Source organism: Theobroma cacao, chromosome 5 (genome assembly GCF_000208745.1).
Source record: "Theobroma cacao cultivar B97-61/B2 chromosome 5, Criollo_cocoa_genome_V2, whole genome shotgun sequence".
NCBI classification, from domain to species: Eukaryota; Viridiplantae; Streptophyta; class Magnoliopsida; order Malvales; family Malvaceae; genus Theobroma; species Theobroma cacao.
The window spans coordinates 21,874,778-21,895,393 of record NC_030854.1 but is presented as its reverse complement, the minus strand read 5'-3'; the positions used below and the strand labels follow the sequence as shown (position 1 = coordinate 21,895,393).

At 32.0% G+C, this 20,616-nt stretch overlaps 1 protein-coding gene across 1 annotated transcript; it reads right to left on the bottom strand.

Annotated features, from left to right (window-relative positions):
• On the bottom strand, window positions 11,513-16,700 carry LOC18598685 (microtubule-associated protein 70-1). Its single transcript, XM_007028304.2, has 11 exons — window positions 16,340-16,700; window positions 15,947-16,032; window positions 14,988-15,053; window positions 14,710-14,880; window positions 14,345-14,515; window positions 14,083-14,238; window positions 13,838-13,984; window positions 13,369-13,440; window positions 12,747-13,277; window positions 12,473-12,660; window positions 11,513-11,942 (listed from the first exon to the last, which is right to left on the bottom strand). Exons 1-11 carry the CDS (start codon window positions 16,572-16,574, stop codon window positions 11,927-11,929), a joined length of 1,839 nt encoding a protein of 612 aa, XP_007028366.2. The 5' UTR covers window positions 16,575-16,700; the 3' UTR covers window positions 11,513-11,926.

Genomic DNA, 20,616 nt, shown 5'->3' with positions numbered 1-20,616 from the left:
TTGTTTCATTTTCTTTTCTTCATTTGTCTCACCTTTATCTAGACTTTTGAGAGAATATTTGAAAGAGCCAAATTGTGCTATTCACCCCCCTCTAGCACATATTATTGGGACCAACAAAACTAAGTTTTATGATTAAAATCTTGGTTAAAATTGTACTGTGGTGATTGTTTTGGATTCAATTCATGTCTTTTGGACAAACCAAAAAAGTGATATGAAGACTATGTAATTTCCTATCACAAATTTAGCAACTCATGTTTTTTTTTTCAAACATTGTGTTAAATTTGGAATTAGTTTTAGTATCTAGTAGATGTTTAGGTTATTTTCATAAAAAAGTATTTTGAGTTTTTTCCCTTTCCATACGATGAGAAGGAAGTCAACTAAAGAGCCAAATGTGAAAATGATGTTCATATGTGAGACTATAATGATAGAAATATTATGCAACTGTAAAGCTTTTTGATTGACATGAATCATCCGTTAGGCAAATCAATTTATCCGCATGGATATTTCTAAACTTTTATTAAATGATGATAATATTTTGAGTAATTACATTTTGTTTTATTATATGTAGTATGGACAATGAACCCGAGATGATATTTATCATCAGAACTTTTCATGGTGGTAATTTTATATACGATTTGGAAACTTCATACATGGATGGAAAGCAAGATAATTTTAAGGTAGACCTTTATAGGTTATCTTTTATTGATATAGAACATTTTGGGAAAGAACTAGGATATGTGGATGTGCCCTTCATTTACCTTATGGTCCCTAGATTTGATTTCCCCCATAGTTTGGTGTTGATACCTGATGATGCGAGTGTTCTAGAATTATGTGAGATTTTGCTTAAAAAGAGTAGTGTAAATCTATATTTACTATATGTCTATATAAATTAAATTAAAGACAGATTCATTAAGTTCGTGCTTTAATCTTGGCTGCGTGTCACTTATAGGTATATGTTTATCCTATATGCAAATCAAACCACGTAATCAACTAAGTGCATTCGATCATACATTATTCTATTCTAGGTTTTCCTAAATCTTTTTCATCAAGGTTTAACTTAAGTTTTCAATTCAATCTAATTGGTGGCCAATCAGTCAAAAGTATTAAGAACATAATAAAATAAACAACTTAAATCCATCAAATATATGCAAATGAAAGATAAATAAATCAGACTATATATTGAGTTCAATCATAATCTTAGATAAATAAATAAGTTCCTAATCAAGTCACACATCATCATCGAATTAAGTTTAAACATTCAAATCAAACTAAGAAAAATAAAAAAAGAATAACAAAAAGATAAAACTCAAGAATTATAATCTTGATCTTCCAAATCTTCTTGAATCCTTCAAATTCTTCTTAGCTTCAATGGCTTTGTGGCTTGATTCTCAGTTGTTAATCTGGTGTTTCATTCTCTTAAAGTCCTTCGAAAGGTTGTTTTTATAGGGCTTTAAAGTTGGGACAAGCTGGGAGAAGAAAGAATTCAATGTCAATAAGGATTTCCCCATCATTCTACGTGGGCCGCGACCTTGACCAATTAATTAGCATGAATCGTAATTGCTCTAGGACTGCTATAGTGTTTCAACTTCAACATGATTTTGACCATCTTTCAAGCTGAACTAGGTGCAGTGGTAAACATGAAAGTTGTGGTTTTTTCTCTTATCTTTCCAAGGGTTTAACAATCATCTGATTTGGAGCTTTGTAGAGAAAGTTATGATTGAAATACCAAAACATATGCAATAAAGGTCTTCACCTTGAAATCGTTTTCCTTCTTCCATTAAAAGTCTTCCTTCATTAAACACCTACAAAAGCACAACTAAATCAATAACAACATATCTTAATCACATTAACATCAATTTAAGTATAAAATTAACTAAGATTAGATTGACTCACCTAAACTTATTAACTTAAAATAATTTAAATAAAATCTACTAATTTCTATGCATTACCACATAAACTAAGCTAAATTAATATCAATATTAAGCCCAAATACTCTATATCATAGAGTTATCAGCCACTCTCTTGGTGTTAGGCATGATTGGGTATGAGTTTAGGAGTGAAAGATTTTAAGGATTTGAAAGTGTTTAAGAGAAAAATCAGAGAGAAATGAGTAAAAATGAAGAAAAATGAGAAAGAAAGGTTTTTTAAATTGAAAAGTCACTCAATGGGCGACCTAATTTTTGCCTTCCTGTCCAAGGTGTCGATACCTTCAAGTAAAGTATCGACACTTTAATTGGGGCTTTCTATTGCTTTTAGCCATTGCGTGTTAAGTCTTGATACATGGTGTAAAACATATTGAGACATTGTTGTTACTTCTCAAAGTCTCGATACACTGAGTAAAAGTATCGAGACCCTTCAAAGTATTGAAACACTAAGTGTTAGTCTCGATACATTGTCTTTGCAACTCAATAAAATAGTGCTTTTGTCTCTCAAAAATCAAGTAAGGGTCTATAAACATTAGTAAATAAAAAAAATTGTCAATGTAAAGTAAAAAAACTTACGAAAAATCATTTTTGGACCTGTGCAAGTGAAATATTGAACAAAAATTCATTGAATAATTCTAAAGTTGGATAACTTCTCACAATGCATATATGACATGTAATATGCACAACCAATAATGATTTCACATAATTTCTCATCTAACTCATATCAATCACAAAATCAAGAATTTACGAGTGTAGCATCAACAATATCACATATCAATAGATAAAGAAAATTCCTAGGCAAATTCATCAAGCCTAATTCTCCTCTAATTTAACAAAATTGTTCTCTATTTAAAGGCTTTGTAAAGATAGCAGCTAATTGGCTTTCTGTTCCTACATATTCAAGAACTATATCCTCTTTTTGAACAAGATTTCTAATAAAATTATGCCTAATTTCTATGTGTTTAGTCCTAAAGTGATGGATAGGATTCTTCAGGAGATTTATGGCACTAGTATTATCACACTTAATGGGAACTCTTTTTATTTCTAGTCCATAATCTTTTAATTGTTGTTTCATGCCTAGAACTTAAGCACAACAACTTCCAGCTACCACATATTCAGTCTTGGTATTTGATTGAACTACACTGTTTTGTTTCTTTGAAAACCAAGAAATCATCATACTACTTAAAAATTGGCATGTGGCAAATGTCTTCTTTCTATTTATCTTATATCTTCCAAAATCAGTATCCGAATATGAATAGAGATCAAATGTTGAACTCTTTGGATACCATATATTTAAGTTGGTTGTGTCTTTCAAGTACCTAAAAATTCTTTTTACTGCGCTTAAATGGGATTCTCTAAGGGATGATTGGAACCTAACACATAATCCTACACTAAAACTAATGTCCAATCTACTTGCAGTCAACTATAGCAATGAACCAATCATAGACCTATAAAGCTTTTGATCAATGGATTACTTTGTTCATCTTTATCAAGCTTTTTTGTAGTGCTCATTGGAGTATGGTAGGATCTTGCGCTTTCCATGCCAAACTTCTTAATCATATCTCTTATGTACTTGGCGTGATTTATGAATGTGTCGTCTTTTCTTTGTTTTATTTGAAGTCCAAAGAAATAGTTAAGTTCACTCATCATGCTCATTTCAAATTCACCTTACATAGTCTTAGCAAACTCTTGGCATAGAGATTCATTAATAACACAAAAAATGATATCATCAACATAAACTTGTACAATTAAAATGTCTTTGCCTTTACTTTTGATGAAAACAATTTTATCAACCTTCCCTTCATCAAAACCACTTTGATTAAGAAATTTGATAAGGTTTCATAAAAAGCTCTAGGAGTTTGCTTTAGACTGTATAAAGCTTTCCTTAATCTAAAGACATGGTTTGGAAATGTAGGACTTTCAAAATCGGGAGGTTGTTCTACATACATTTCTTCATTTATGAGTCCATTTAACAAAGCACTCTTAACATCCATTTGAAATAATTTAAAGTTCATGTACCATGTAAAGGTTAAAAGCATCCTACTAGCTTTTAGTCTAGCAACCAATGCATAAGTTTCATTATAGTCTATGCCTTATTCCTAACTATATCCCTTAGCAACTAACCTAGCTTTATTTTTAGTTATGATTCCATTCTTATCCATTTTATATCTATACACCCATTTTGTACCTACAATAGGATAATCACTAGGCCAAGGTACTAGTTCCATACTTGACTTATTTCAAAGTGATTCAACTCTTCTTGCATAACTACAATCCAATAGTCATCTCCTAAAGCTTCATCGATGTTCTTAGGCTCTATTTGAGAAATGAATGCAACATATTCACAAGTATTTCTAACTTTAGATCTAGTTTTTACCCTTTGAGAAGGATCACCAATGATTTTGTCATGATCAATATACCTTCTCTCTTTAGGGTAGGTAGGTTTTTTTTTTTCTTCCACTTGTTGAATTTGTTGCTCATGGATAATTTCTTCTTCTTTGTTTGGCTCTTCTTGTCTTCATCAATTGCCATCTTTGTAAGCTCTTGTTGAAGAATGCCTACCTTATCATCATTTTGTTTCTTTCAATGGTATTAATACCTTCAATTTGTCTTTTTAAGTTGTCTCTAAAGATCACATCTCTTTTTTTTACTTTCAAGTCCTTGGTATTGATCATATGTCTTGAGTATCCACTATCCAAGTATCATGCTTCTTTCCCTTGTGCATTTGACTTCAAGCAATCTTCTTTATCCTAAAAAGAAAAATTCAAACTTTTGATTTTGGTACCCAAACTGTCTTAGGTCCATATGTGTTAATACTCACTACTTTGGATTCCTTTGGAACTTATTCCAACCTTACAATCTTACCATGAGTGGATTTAGTTCTTTTTGGAATCCAAACACTCTTGATCACCTCTCAAAATATAAAAATAAATGGAATGTCCTACTTTATGACAACAAATGCATGTAGTGTTTACACCATATTTCTCATTTTCTTTCACAAAAAAGTTCTTAAGATAAGTTTCCTTTTGTGTGCCATCACATCCTAAGCCTTACCTATCAAAGAATGCTTTTTCAGTTTCTAGCATGTCATTTAGCTTTTATTGGCTCATGTGAAATTTTGAAAATGAATCATGCAAGTTCTTATTCTTCTACTTCAAAGTACATATCATATCTTCTAAGCTAAATGCTTTGCTTTCTAACTCAATTTTAATCTTGGTTATAAACTTATTCTCACTTTTTAGCTTAGAGATTATGTTTTAATGCTTCAATGTCAAGCTTTCTAATTCAAGTGCTAACTAATCAAATGCATCTTGTAATTCTTCAAATGTATTAGGATCATCATTTAGCACATATGAAGATAAAGCATACAATTTAGAATGTACCTTGGGCTCCTCAAGAGCCATGAGGCAGATGTTGGCAACCTCCCAATCCTTTTCACTTTGGGACTTATCCTCATCACTCTAAGTGATTACAATTGTTTTCTTCTTTTGATTTCTTATGTAGCCCTTTTTGGCGTTTGGACATTCATATTTGGTGTGTCTCAATTTTTTGCACTTTTAGCAAATGATTTGGTCTCTGCTTAACTCTCTTTTTTGTGGCTCTCGTCTTAAGTCTCATCTTAGTGCATTTCTCGTAAATGGTCTTTTACTTCTACCACCTTGTTTATTTCTTAAAAATTTATTGAACTTCCTAGCTAGTAAGGCTATCTTTTCATCCTCATCTTCTACACTCTTTTTTTTTTCTCTTTTTAGGTAGCCTTTAGAACAATACCCTTCTTTTTAGTATCCTCCTTAATGCATTATCTCTTTCACTCTCATGCCTAAGAGACATCTCATAAGTGAGTAAAGATCCTATTAGTTCATCTAACTCAAGGTCATTTAAGTTCTTAGCTTTTTTTATGGTTGTCACTTTAGGCCTCCAAGATTTTGGCAAGCTATACAACAACTTCTTTACCAATTATGCATTTGGGAAGTGTTTCCCAAGTGCTTTCAACCCTATAATGATGTTTGTAAACCTATTGTACATTTGAGTTTTGATCTTTCCAGCCTTCATCCTACATAGTTCATAATCTAGGGTGAGTAATCCTATTTTTGACTCTTTCACTTGGTTTGTACCTTCATGTGGAGTTTCTAAGGTATACCACAGCACCTTGGCATTTTCACACATGGAAACTCTATTTAATCTTCTAGTCCTAAGGCACAATAGAGGGTATTTACAGCTTTGGCATTAAGTTGCATAAGTATCTTGTCTTTGTCATCTCATTCTCTCTTGGCCTTAACAACTATCCTACCTTTTACGGTTTTACTAGGGACATGAGAGCCTTCTAAAATGATATTCCATACATCTATGTTATGTGCTTAGATGAATATTTCTATCCTTCTTTTCCAATAAGGATAATTATCACCATTAAATAAATGGGATCTTACCATAGATAGTCTTTCTCTAAGGAGAATGGTTGAAGGTTACAAGACCATGGTTTTTAAGCTTCAAATGGATCTTCACTCAAGGTATTCGAACCTGTAAATTTGACACCATAGCTCTAATACCAATTGTTAGAAAGTTAGCTCAAAAGATTAATCTCAAGAAGGGGTGAATTAAGTATTTTAAAAATTCTTTTAAAATCTTTAAAGGCTAAGTCACTTTTGGGCTAAGTAATTAGAACAAATAGCTTCTTAAACACAATGAATTAAAATTGCAGAAAACCTTTTCCAAGTTCTTTATAAAATGAATTGAAAAAATCAATAAGAATGAAAAGCAATTTAAAGAACAAGTAGAAGACATAAAAATTTATAGAGGTTCAACCTCGATGCCTACATCCTCTCCCTTAGATCATAAAAGAATTTTCAATCCACTATGAAACTACTTTTTAAAGGTTTCGACATAACCTTTCAAACTAGTTTTTTCAAGGCTTAAACTTAACCTTTACAAGAATCTTTTCAAGGATAAGACTTAACCCTTCTACCTTTTCACTTGGTTAAGGTATAAACACTAACAACAACTCTACCTTTTGGAGGTTAAGGTATAACCTTACAATAAAGTACAAAGATGGAAGAGAGTGAGCTTAAATGCCTCTAAGAAGGCTTAACAAAGATGAAACAATGATTACAAAAAGAGAATGAAGGCTTAACAAAGAAGTATAAGAACTTAAGGCTTAAAGAGGCTTAAATGAGAAACACTTGATTTTTAAAGTGATTCTTAAGAAAGTTGTTGATTGATCTTTCACTTTATCTTGAAAATTCTTCTCTAGGTGTACCATAGACTTCTATTTATACTTAGGTGTCTAAAAATAACTGTTTAAAGATTTATGCTTCAAAAAGTAGTCGTTATACATGTCTTTTTCTAACTTGTTTGATAGGTATCGATACCTTCAATAAAGATCCCAATACTTTAAATCCCAATACCTATATTGCATGTCTCGATACTTGTTCATCCTTGGCATTCTTAAACTAAAGCATGTCTCTAGATATTGCAGCTTGGTCTTGGTACTTGAACATTTGCTCTCTGGAAATTGAAGTCTAGAGATGATGTCTTGATCCTCAGCAAGCAGGTCTCGATACTTGAACGCTTGCATTATGGAATTTGGAATTTCGAAGACGAGGTCTTGATACATTGCATGGATGTCTTGATACTTTGGGACAAGTTCTCTGGAAGTTGAAGTTTGGAGGTGAAGTCTTGATATCTTGAGCATGGTCTTGATATATCGGCACTTGTCTTCTAGAATTTTGAACTTCTAAGGCAATTTCTCGATACTTCAAGTCCTAGTCTGGATACATCAACACTTGTATTTTAGAATCTAAGGCTTCAAAGGTGATGTCTCAATACTTTCATGGACAATATCTTTTCTTTCTTAGGTTGTTTCATAGGCATTTTAAGCTTGAGGTCTCGATTCCTATCCAAAATGTCTCGATACCTTAGGTATTTTAAGTTATTTCTAAGGCATTTTGAGCTTCAAACAATTAATTATTTTCTTATATACGAAAATAATATTGTGTTGATTTATCGCATAAAAATATTGAAAATATATTTTTAGTGGGACTTGAGGAAGATGTTGGAAAAATGAGATGGATTAAGAGTTGTGTGCAAAAGAAGAAAAATGGTAAAAAAGCCAAAATCATATAAATAGACAACAAAAACACCAAAAAAATAATACACCTTTGACAGAAAAAGTTGAGTATGGATAAAAATCAAATGGAAAAACTCAACCTCTCATTCACCATATAAAGTTTTAATAAAAATATTTCTTCCCCCAACTGTGTGAAAAAAAAATTAGATGATATCCATAACTTATTAATAGACCCTAAACCTATTTGTTCTTTCTAAGATAAAAATTAGGTGCCAAAAAATAAGAGTGATGATTGTGATTTGAATTTGGAAAAAGCCTAGTGAAAGTTATTTGAAAATTAAATTTATCTTTCAAATTCAAATTTGAAAGGAACAAATTTATTTGATTTAATGGAGTATATGATGAACCCTATATTATCTTAATCTCTAGCTATTTTCTTTTCCTATCAAATTCAATAAGTATGATTTGAATAGGAATGTCAACGGGTAAGATAACTGTTATTTTTTAATTACCCTAATCCGAATCTTATTATAGGGTACTCAAACTCTATAAATATCATTTTTAAAATTGTTATCCAAACCCATACTCAAATATTTTGGACCTTTAACCGTTAAATTTTCAATTAAAATAGGTTTAAATTCATTTTGTATTTATATTATCAATAAAATTAAATTAATAAATTAAAGTTAGTTCATATAAAATAAATTAAAATTTAAAATAATTTTTAGAATAATTAATGAATTTTCAGTAAGTATTACATTAATTATAAAGAACTTATAAACAAAAAATAATATATATATATATAACTAAAATTTAATATTAAAAATCATTATTTACAATCAAGATCGAGTAGCTTTACTTGAACTTGTGATTATACCTATCAAAATAGACTTGGCCCGTTAGGTCGGCTCATTTTTTATCAAATACGAGGTGGGTTTGGCCTAAAAATTTAGGTTCATATTTGAATCTGGTCTAAATGGGCTAGCCCACCAAATTAGTGGGTTGGGGTGGGCTGGGGCGGGCCAGCCCTATGGGTCAAAAAAGTAAATAATTTTAATTAATTTAATAATTTTATATATTTAATTATATAAAATTAATAATTTAATTACCAATAATATTATTTATTTTATATATTTTAATGTGTTTAATCTTTACTTATCAAATTAATAATTTTAATTTATAAATTAAATCATAAAATAATTTTATTATAAAATTATAAAAATATTTTTTTAAAAAAAATAAAAAATAGACTGATCCAACCCAACCCATGGTCTAGCAAGGAATGGGCTGAGTTAAGGTTTGATGACTCATTTAAAAAATAGGTTGACCCAGCCCGACCCATATTTTCTTAACCCACAAGGGCTTGGGTTGGGTTGGGCCGGATTAACCCATATTGACAGCTCTACCTGTGATTAGTAGTAGTTTTATTACTTGGACTCAATTATAAAGTATCTTAATCTTACTTACTCGGATCTAGTAAAGTAAAATGTCTAATTACAAGGTACGTATTACCATCCAGGGACGAATCATGGATTAAACTACTGGGGGGCAAAAATTAGAAAAAGCTAAAATGTTCATGAATATAAAAGGTTTAGACTAAAAAATATATATGTAACATAACTTTTAATAGTTTTTATTATATATTTTGTCTTCTCGTGGGTCATGCTGTCATGGTCTAGGCCTCTTGGGTTTATAAGTCACACTTCTATGAGCTGCTTAATTAGTGTTTATTAATTATTGGTGGGTCTGTCCTTGGAGTATTGGTCTGTTCCCATAAGTGATAAGCATAAGCCAATGACATTTGTTTCATTTTGACGGGGTTAGGAGAAAAACATTGAGACCCACTTGTTTTTGAAAAAAAAAATCGTCTAAAAAATTAGAAAAGTTTCAACGTGGAGGGCAAGCACCCCATGCCCTGTATGTATCTGTCCCTGTTATTATCCGTATATTTGAATTCGGAAAAAGCCTATGATACCGAAAATTTGATACATATCCAATTTGTGTTTTTGAAATTCAAAATAGAAAGAAGCAAACTTAAATGAATGAAAGGAGTAGATGTTGAGGCTGATATTGTCTTCATGTCGGTCAAAATCTAGTGCGTTGTAGGTCTCAAATTGCTGTGGTGGGGCATGTTTAAAGACCAAGCCATTGTACTTATTATTTTTTAAAATCGAATATAAATCTTTTTAAAATTTAAATTGTCAATTTGCTCAGGTAAATAGTCATTTAGTTTCTTCTAGTTAGATGTAATTTTTTTAAAAAAAAAAATCAGTAATTGAAAAAGAGTATTTGATGAAAAGTTAAAATTTAGGCATTATCCTACTATCATAAAGATAGATTGTTCATGTAAATATTCACGTCGACATACTTTATCTGATAATTTGTACCTTACTACATATTATCGCTTGGAAATGGGTATTGATTGCTTGGTTTTTATATTGTACTTTTCATATGTTTTAGAACTTTTATACTTGGTATTTTCTTCAAGGATTGTTCAATTGAAAAGATTATTGTATTGGTAGGTTTCTAAATGGATGTAAATGGGTAGGGTGTTCGCTTTTGTGAGGAATCTAATTTTGAATCTGCTTAATTAAAAAAGTATTCAAATTTTATTAAAATTAAAATAAAATTATAAAATATTATTTAAAACTGAATCTTAATAATATAATATTATCTCTTAATTATCCGAATTCATTAAATATCCAATTAAATAACTCAAACGACAACTTAAATAACTAAAAATCATATAAAAAATGAAAGTAAAGAAGATAAAGATTTGAATTTCGCAAATTACAAACCTTTGAAACCTATATGAACTCAAATTGACTATTAAAAGTTTCATCCGAATCTATCTACCCCATAATCGAATATAAAGTATCTGAACTCTGTGTTATCGAGTCAAGTACTACAAACACCCGTTTACACTTGGACTTTTGTTATGGACCCCTTGGATCTTTTTTTTTTTTTTTTAAGTGTAACTTTCATGTTGATTTTAATGGTAAATTGGTGTTGGTTTTTTGGCTTTTGTATTGCAATTTAAATTTGTTTTGGATTTTGTATTTGGAATTTTTTAAGTCTAATAAAAATTGTTGAAAAAAAATTATTGTACTGATAAAATTGGGTAAAAGTTAAATTAATTAAATAATAATATGAGTTGATATATGTGTAACTATTTTTTTTTTTCTAATTTTAGGTGTTGAAATCAAAAGAATAAATATTATGATGGTTCAATAGTGGGAAAATTTGATTTTATGAGTAGAGTGTTTCATCTCATTATGAATGATTGACATAAAATATTACTTAAATGAATTAAGTTTGATATTGCATCATATATATATATATATATATATAACTTAGAAACTATTATTTGTACATATTACCAATATGAACTGTATTTAGATTTAAAGTATGGATGATAATCAAGTGTATTATAATGCATAATTCTATATCTTTGAAATTGAATGATGCAGAAAATTTGAGAATCACATGTAAACTCATGCAGCTTTAGTTCTGGGCAATGGAATTCATAAATATAAGATGACACTGCACCATACACAATTCTCATTAAGCAAATCACGCAGCTTACAACACATTGCTTTTCGTAGTCTTCAATAACAGCCAGTGTACCAGTAGTTAAATACAGACAGACTCCATACCCAAATATAATTATCATTTTTTAGTTTCTTTTATGCCTTGGACTTCACATGCCAAACTTCATACACACACCCATTTTAATGGCACACCTGACTATAATGACCTGTAAATACTATTTTATTACAAAAATATACATTTATGTGATGACTTCTGGTAAACCTAGAGTCAGTTCTTTACAGAGACAGACAGGAGATCATAAACCAGATGAGGGGAAGTGAAAATCAAGACAACCTTAAATGGCATCATTTTCTGGTAATTGTAACACCCTGATGTCAGTTGTCTATTAGCTTCTTGCATTCCTGGAAAATACAGCAAAACACCCAGAAAGCACAAGTTACAGGTGTTTTGTTTGTTCATATGTGTTAATCATGACCAATCAAAAGCCATGACTCTCAAATTTATGCAAAATGTATTCATCCCTACTATCTAATGAATCATTTATATGACCCCTTCTTAATTTAACAGTGTTCATACAAATAAATTTATGTAAAAGAATTAGCCCTCATAAAATTTAGAAAAGTATACTATATTCCCAGCTTTTCTTTTCTTCAAAAATTTCTCCCAGTAAAAGCATAACTTTTCGAAAAATTAGCACATCTAACACTTTATTTTCTTACATTACCCTTAATGCCTACTAAACCAACAATTTCATATATTTGATCTTAACCCCCTCCTACCCCCCCCCCCAAAAAACGCTTTTCTCTCCCTCACCCCAACAGGAAAAGCAACAGAATAATTTGACACATTTCAGCATTACGTTTTCTCATTTGACTTCCCTTAAATACACATTTAGCTAAAATGTAACACTGATTAGGATGGGGAGAATCACCTAGTAGACAGTAACTGAGAGCCATTTACAAGCCCCCTGGGAGCACTAACACGTCTTGTCCTTTGATCGTGCTCTTTGCCAACCTTCATAGCAGCAACTTCTTTCTCCATTGCAGCTACTTCTCTACGCATTTTTTTGGCTTCAACATCCATTGCTTTGTTTAATGTTTCAACCTTCTTAGCCAGCATCTGTTTATTCAGATTGAACTTGAATAAATAAGGAAAAAGGAATAACAAAAACAGCAACTGTCAAACAGGTAGGCATCTTATCTAACCTCTATAGCATCATCTTTGTCTTTTAAGCTTTGGTCTTTTTCATGGCAAGCCTTCCTCAGAGTTATAACTTCCTTCTGTAGCATATCATATAACATCCCTGAAACATAATCTTCATGCTCTGCTTTTGATTTTTCAGTGATTCCATTTGAACTTTCCTCACACCTTACTATATCACTACCTAGAATCTGATCACCATTACTGGGGAGCATTCTATTCTTCTCAGCCGCATCTGGAATCATCTTATCTCTATCAAGTGATCTACTACCACCATCAAATGATCTAGATGACATCTTTGCATTCCTCAATAAGGCACTAGCACTGTTGGATCGAAGGGACCCAGATTGTGGATTCAGTGATCTCCTTGATAAATAGATGTTGGAGGAAGATTTCAAGAAAATCTCTGCTCCACCAATAGACTGTCGCCGTGACTGCCCATTGCTCATGCCTCTTCCTTCAGAGGCAGTGCGGGAATTACCAGTAGATGCTTTAAGCCTTTCTTCCAAAACCTTGAACCGTAGTTGGTATTTTTCCTGATCAAAATTGATTAATGAACTATGAAAAAGTGACTCATTAAATTGGATTAAAAGAAGCAGTGATAAGAAGCAAAACTGGTTCACTTACTTTAAGATGTGCTTCTGCTTTAGCAGCGCGCTCTGCCACAGCTAGTTTATCTCTAAGCTGTTGCATTTCCCCCTACAAAATTTGGAAAGTTAATTAAGATTGGAATCAAACAATATAATAGCCTTCCTTTTCAAAAGCTTACAAGAGATTTAACATGATCATGGGTTAATCATCTCTGAGCCTTTCCTTCATATGCTGGGGCCATCATTGACATCTATTAATTATGCAAATGTTTTTTGTCTCATGCTGACAGGCAAGTAACTGCCCTATAAATATTCAGGAAATTAATCACGCAAATGTTTTTGCCTCATGCTGACATGATACCTGGTCTCATGCAGAACTATGGTTCGAATACCAAGTCTGTGATTAACTTTCATTGAATTTCCATATGGAAAGAACCTTTTAGATCAGACCAGGAAGACAAAAGAAATCCCAAACATAAAAAGTTCATGCAGAAATCGGAACATGCCTGAAGAAACCTTCTTTCCTCAAGCCACTGCTTTACGGGCATTACTTTGTCATTTCCATCTTTCCACTCATTTGCAACCACCGTGGCAACCCTGTTTGCACTAACCTTCGCACGAGCCACTTCCCGCTCCAGAGTTTTCTTCTCCTCCTGTTCAAACTTGAAAGTCAGAAGAAATTTCGAGTTTTCCGATAGAACAACTACAACTCTAGAAGCTCTTTTACAAAAGTTTGTGTAATGGTCATTACGTTCATCTCTTGCACTTTTCGCTGGTATTCCCGCACAGCATTAGCAGCAGCCCCTCCAGCCAGTACTGCCTCCTCAAGTTCCCGAACTGTTTGGGTTAGCTTTTCAACCTCTGCAACCTTTTGTCGATGCATTTTGTCCAAAATCTTGTTCTCCTCCTTACATGTCCAATTGAACAACTTATTTGGTTTGCCACAGCCACTAACATAACATTTGAGTAACATGAATAGTGTGCAAAACAAAAATTTAGAAACAAATACAAACTTGGCATATTTCAATCTGCTTCATTAGCTCTTGGTTCTTGTTTTGCAAATCATCAACCAAGGAAGCTTTTGCCAGAGCAATCTGGACAGTTCTCTCAGCCTCAAGTAGAGCAGCCTCCTTTGATTTTGTGAGCCGATCAAGAGCTCTATTGTCCTCTTGCAACTTCGCTGCCTGAAAAAAGAAAACTCATCCTTGTCATTCTTTATCACAACAGAAAATTTGCTCGAGATATGTCCATATCTACTATCCTAAAAAGCTGTCATAGAATCACAATTATGATGCTAATGTTCTAAGACACAAGTTTTTCAGTTAAAAATCATGAACATGAAAAAGTACAATAGTACAATGAATATGTTAAAATCTACCTCCAGCCGGGTGAGCTTAAGTTCAGCCTCTAGTGGAGTGATGATGGCCTCAATGGGAGGCATTTCATCATCTTTCTGAGCAGCATGGACTCTTCGAAGCGTAGCTTCTGCAGCAAATTGTGCAGCCAAAGCTGCTTTCTTTTCATCATTTATTTTCTTGATCTCAAGGTTCTGCAAATTATAAGATACTCGTTGTGGTAACCATACAGAAATTTTCTCAATCTCAACAACAGAAGAACTACTTTAATGAGGCATCTAAATAACGATATGCAGTATACCTTGCTTTCTAGAAGAGCTTCGGTTACTTTAAGCTTTTCATCAACCTTTTTAAGCTCATCTGTTAGCTGCACAAGAGGAAATAGTACGGAATCTTTATAAAATGCCTGAGCTTAAAACCGCACCCCCCATCCCCCATCCCAAGATTTCAGTGGTAGGCAAGTTGAACTTATATAAGACTTCTTGTTCAAAACTTACCTTTTCTATAATCGGCTACTCATTCATCCAGTAAAAATTGATGTATGGTTAATGGTTACTGATCACATTACATTAGATTTCTAGTAAACATATTTTTTGACAAACAAGAATTACAAGTCATTTGAGATAGCTAGACATTGCAAAATATGATCAATATTTTCCACTATGATCAAAATTTTGATCATAAGATCAACATATTGAGAATGGTATGAGAAGTACTACAGTAATTCAACTACCATTAACATTGGTTTATTGACTTCACCATTATTACTTAGCACAAGCCATCAAAATTTAACTACTAATAAATAGCAAACTTCTTAGTTTATAGATTATATAAGTTATATCAAATGACAAAAACAGATCTGCAGGACTTAATTATGTTAAAAAAATACTTTAATTAAAGCTAAATCAAGATGAATACTGGGCAAGAAATTGCAAAGAGAATTATTCTACTTAACATTGCATTGCAATTCAAGCCATCTCCATGGTGCATATTTAATCAGCGATCAAAAAAGCAGCACAACATCACATTTCAAAGTTATAGGATTAGAATGTAAAATATGTCCCCTAGAAAGATAACTTGTAGGTAACTAACAAGCTAGCGAATGAAACCATGATAGCTTAAAGTGAAGCAAAATTGGACCTAGAATTCAAAGATACCCTGTCTCATCCAAACAAAGCGATCTAAAATTCACACACATTTTCGGAAAGTATCAAATCCCTTTTATCAGGCTTGTTGGTATAATTATGAACAACGGTTTACCTCTTCAACTGCCTTTTCTTTGAGACGTTCCGAATTCCTCAGCGACTTTATTTCTGCATTGGCATCTGCCAATTCCCTATCTTTATCTGCAAAAACAAAGTGAACAACTCTTTTTTTTAACACTATATTAAATGCCATTACCACTTCAATCTTAAAGTTGAATTTGTAATATTAAGAAAACTTAAATACCAACACATTTTAATTGCTATTCTTATGCCTATTTCTTTGAAACTAATAATGAGAATGAAGAACAAAGAAAGAAAAATCTCAAATTTAAAAAATAAAAAAGAGGTTTTAAATATATATAAAAAAAAGAAACGAACAATTAAACTGATTAACCAAAATGTAGAAAAAGTAACAGAGGAAGAAAAAAAAAGAAAAAGAATGAGGAACCTCGGACTTCGTTCTCGAGGCGGTTAAGTTCAACGCGAACGGGATCGGAGCCATGTAGGAGAGTGATGATGTCATCAACATCGGCTCTCGGCGAGGCCGCGTTTGGCTTGGCCTTTCTAGCCTTGAAGGAAGCCGACGAGCTCAACACCGCCGGCTTAAACGGCTCCCTATCTACGTCGCCGTTGCGCATTACGTGGTAGCTACCGTTGCCGTTGCCGTTGCCATTGCTTCCCATTGAGATGAGAGAGAGCGATCTGGTGGTTCCTAGCTCATACAAGCTTCTGGTGAACCCTAAAACATCAGAGGAAATGAGAGACAGAGGAGAGAGAGAGAGAGATTAAGAAGTGGTTTAGGCGGGGAATTAAATGTTAGAAATGGAAGGATTTATTTAAATGCTCTGTTCTGACCGTGAAAAGGGGTTTTGATCCTCTGTTTCTCTCTTGTAGCCTTTTAAAATGCATCGACTTTTTCAGCAGTTGTTAATTGTGGGAGATCATTGTTGATGTTCGCTAAAACCAATCATGTGACTTCATAATTAGCGTCAAATCTATATAGTGCCATGTGCAATCAACTCACCCATGTTGATGACGTGGACGTCCGTTAAATCATTTACATCTAAATAATGCATGAATCCGATCTAACTCTTCGTTTGGAAACAATTTTAATATATAAATATACCAAGAGTATTTATTTTTTAAATATAATTTTTAACATAAATTAATCACAATTATTAACATATGAATTTTACGTAATTTTGATAAAAAATTGGCAACAGGCGTGCACTAAAATTAATATATATATATATAATAATAATTCTCTGCAAAATCTAATTGGAAATTAATTAACAATAGAAAAAATTATCATAATTGAAATGTTTTAAGAAATAAATTTTGTAATCAGTGATGACATTGTTGCATTTATTTCTATTCATTGCAACAGTGAATCAAACATTATTAAAGAAACACAAAGTTATTCATTGCTGTGCTGTGCTCTCACTCATGGCTGAAATTAGATGGATCCAAATTAAATGAAAAGACAAAAAGAGGAATCCATGGACAAGCGTGTGATGAAGAGTAATTAAAAGACTTTTTGATTACTAGCACAAAATTTAAGAGCATGTTCAAGTGAGGGACCCATTTTTGGGTTACACTTTGCTTTTAGCTGGACCCCAAACACTACGGCTTCCTATCCAATCGCCATCCAACGGCTTCCATTTATTCACTTTTAATCATAACGGTCAAAATTAAAGGCTGTTCCAATTTTCAGCACCATTCACCAACTCCAATTTACCGTTGCAGACTTGCAGTTATGATCACATGCTTACAAAAGGGAGAAAGATGGGATAATTAGTTTTCGTGGAAAATTACCTAATTTTATTTTGCTAAAAAGAATTGGCATATCGACTCTAGTTTTGAGTAGCTAAAAGGGTTTTCTTTTCTTTTGAACTTCAGTCAGTAGCTATATTTTCTTGCCAGATCTTGTTAATGCCTGTCTTAAGTTTATTAATTTTCACAATATTTTAAAAAAATTCAATATGTTAAATATAAAATGGTATTCTTAACATGTGGTTTTAGATACTCATTAAGATGTATTAAAGCATTTTACTTAATACTAAGTATATGTATCTTTCTATTTAAAGAGTCAATTCAATTATTTGTTCAATTAGAAGAAAAATAATATTCATTAAGACTTTATTTATAAAAAAGAATTACTAGGGTAATTTTTACTCTTAGCAAAAAAAGATCTTTTTTGTTAAATATGATATACTAGTAGTGAACTTATCATCAACAAAACATACAACCACTAATTAATTTGCTAATGTCATTTTTTATGACAATTCACTCATTTTTATTTAATCAACAAGTAAAATTAATAATTTTTTTTGTGTATAACTAGAAACTAGAGTTAACCTAAATTAGCTGTACACAAATGTCAAGCTAAATGCTTCAAAAGAAGTAGACAAGGTGCTTCAATCTCACATTAAGCAGATAGAGAGATCTTATGAGATTTATAAGCGTAGACACTACACACTCCATCATATTAGCCTTTTGATGAGAGAATAACGGCCCACTAATAAAGTGATTGTCATGGATTCAATAACTTAAGCACACGTCATGTAGCCTCTAGTTGTTCTTGTCGAAATGAGCTTAAGTAAGTCAAATCAAAGCCAATTAGGAACTTAAGGTTCTTAAAGCAACACAATAAGTAACGAAAAAAAAAAAAAACAAAGAGAATGAAAAGAAAGCTTGAGAGAATGAGCTTTTATTCTCAAACTTTTGATGTGGTTTACATAAGAACATACGGAGCATTTATAAGCATGACTAGCCTTTTATTTAGCTTATTTACAATTTAAATTCAAAATAGAGGTTAAGACATTTAAATTTAAATGTTCATCTTATCTATATCATTGAAATTTGAATATTCACTTTGTTTTCACTTAAATTTAAAATACATCATCTAACTAAAGAGTTTGAGACTAGTAGCACTTTTTTAAAAGGTTGTGTGGACAATTCTACCTCTTTGTGTGGAAAGAGGCGAGCTTCCTACATTACCAAACATAGGCCGTTTTCAGACCAAATTCATTGTGGGAAAAACCAACGAAATACTTACGCATTATCAACGAGATTTGTTCCATTGATAAGTTGTCTATAATTTGATGTCACATACTAAACATGGATGGAGTGAAGATTGTCAACCATTTTTGATTGTCGATATTGATGATCACCAATGAAATTCAGCGACCAAATTCTTGACAAATATATCAGTCACCATTCTTTTTAAATACCAACGAATTTACCGTTGGAACTGCCATCAGTATCGTAGTTTAGGGTTTTTAATTACTGACATAATATTTTGTTGGTAATTTTAATATATAAGTTGCCTTTTCGAGCCTCCTCCTCTAAAAACCTTAGTTAATTCTCTCGTTTCTCTCTCTTTTTTTCTCTCTCCCCACCCGCCCCAAACACTGTTTTTGCCTTAAACTGACCTCATTAGCCTCTTCATCGTTGACCTAACCTCCTCATCGCAAACATAGCCTCTTAGGATTTTCTCATCATGTTTGATTGAAATAAGCCTTTTAAGTTCTTAGGCAAGGTTCGTTTCAATTTCTAAGCCAAAACCCATTTTCGTTTTTGTCCTTGTCTTTTTGGTTTGTTGTGTTTAATCATCATATCGTTTTCTCTTGAAGTGTTTTTAATGTGTCTTGGAGTTTTAAGGGGTGTCTTTTCTTAGAAAACTCTTTCCTGTTCCCTTAGAAATATACTTAGTTAGTCTTTCTGTTTATTGATTTGGTTTTTCTTAGCTCCTAAGGAAAAGTTGAATTGTTGATGTAATTGTGCTGATTTTAGCATTCAACATATGTATGATTGATGTTTGATTGGAAAAGATGTTCTTATTTAAGGTCTTGGGTATTCTTCTATTGAAAGATGAACAACTTTATGGGCTTGGTTAGGAATTGGGTTTTATTTAAACATGTTGATCATGAAAGAAAATTGTAGATTTGGTTTAATAAGGAGATCATATATTATTGATACGAGGTTATGCCTTTTTATGTCTTTTGGTGCTTGATCATATGTCAAGCTTTTGTAATGCTTTTAAGGATTTGGTGTTGCTCCATATGATTGTTGATAAGTTGAATAAAGTTATAGAAATTTTTGCAAACTTGAAACAACCACTCTACCCCAATTTTATGTCAAGGCTTATTTATTTATTAATTTTTCTACTACTATATTTCTAATTCATCCATTATATTGTTGTTTGCTTCCATAAGATTAATGAACTGCTACTCGTTTAACAAAAGTGATGATATGTTTGAGTTGATGATATTGCATTGATGATACTTCGGAGCAATTTGCATTGATAATATGCTTAAGTTAATGATATTGCATTGATGATACTTAAGACAAATTTACGTTGATGATATGCTTGAGTTTTGTTATAAATATGGTACCTATTGTCATTTTGAGTTAAGTGAAGCCTATAAATTTACGTTTAGATGATTGATTTCCTTGAATGAATTTATGTTTACTTAATATGGTCATTCTTTTTTCATAATACGCATATCATTTCAAAAATTTAAGTTCCAGAAGTGTAGCAAAATCTGTCACTTGTATATCTAGTGGACCTAACCAACCAACCTTGAATTGAATTAATTTTTGGTAGGTTGGTCAAGTTCATAGAAGATACGAGCTATTGACATTGAAATATTCCATATATTATATGAGTTGTTACCATTGGGTAGGTTAGTCAAATCCATGGAATATATAAATTTGGGTTTA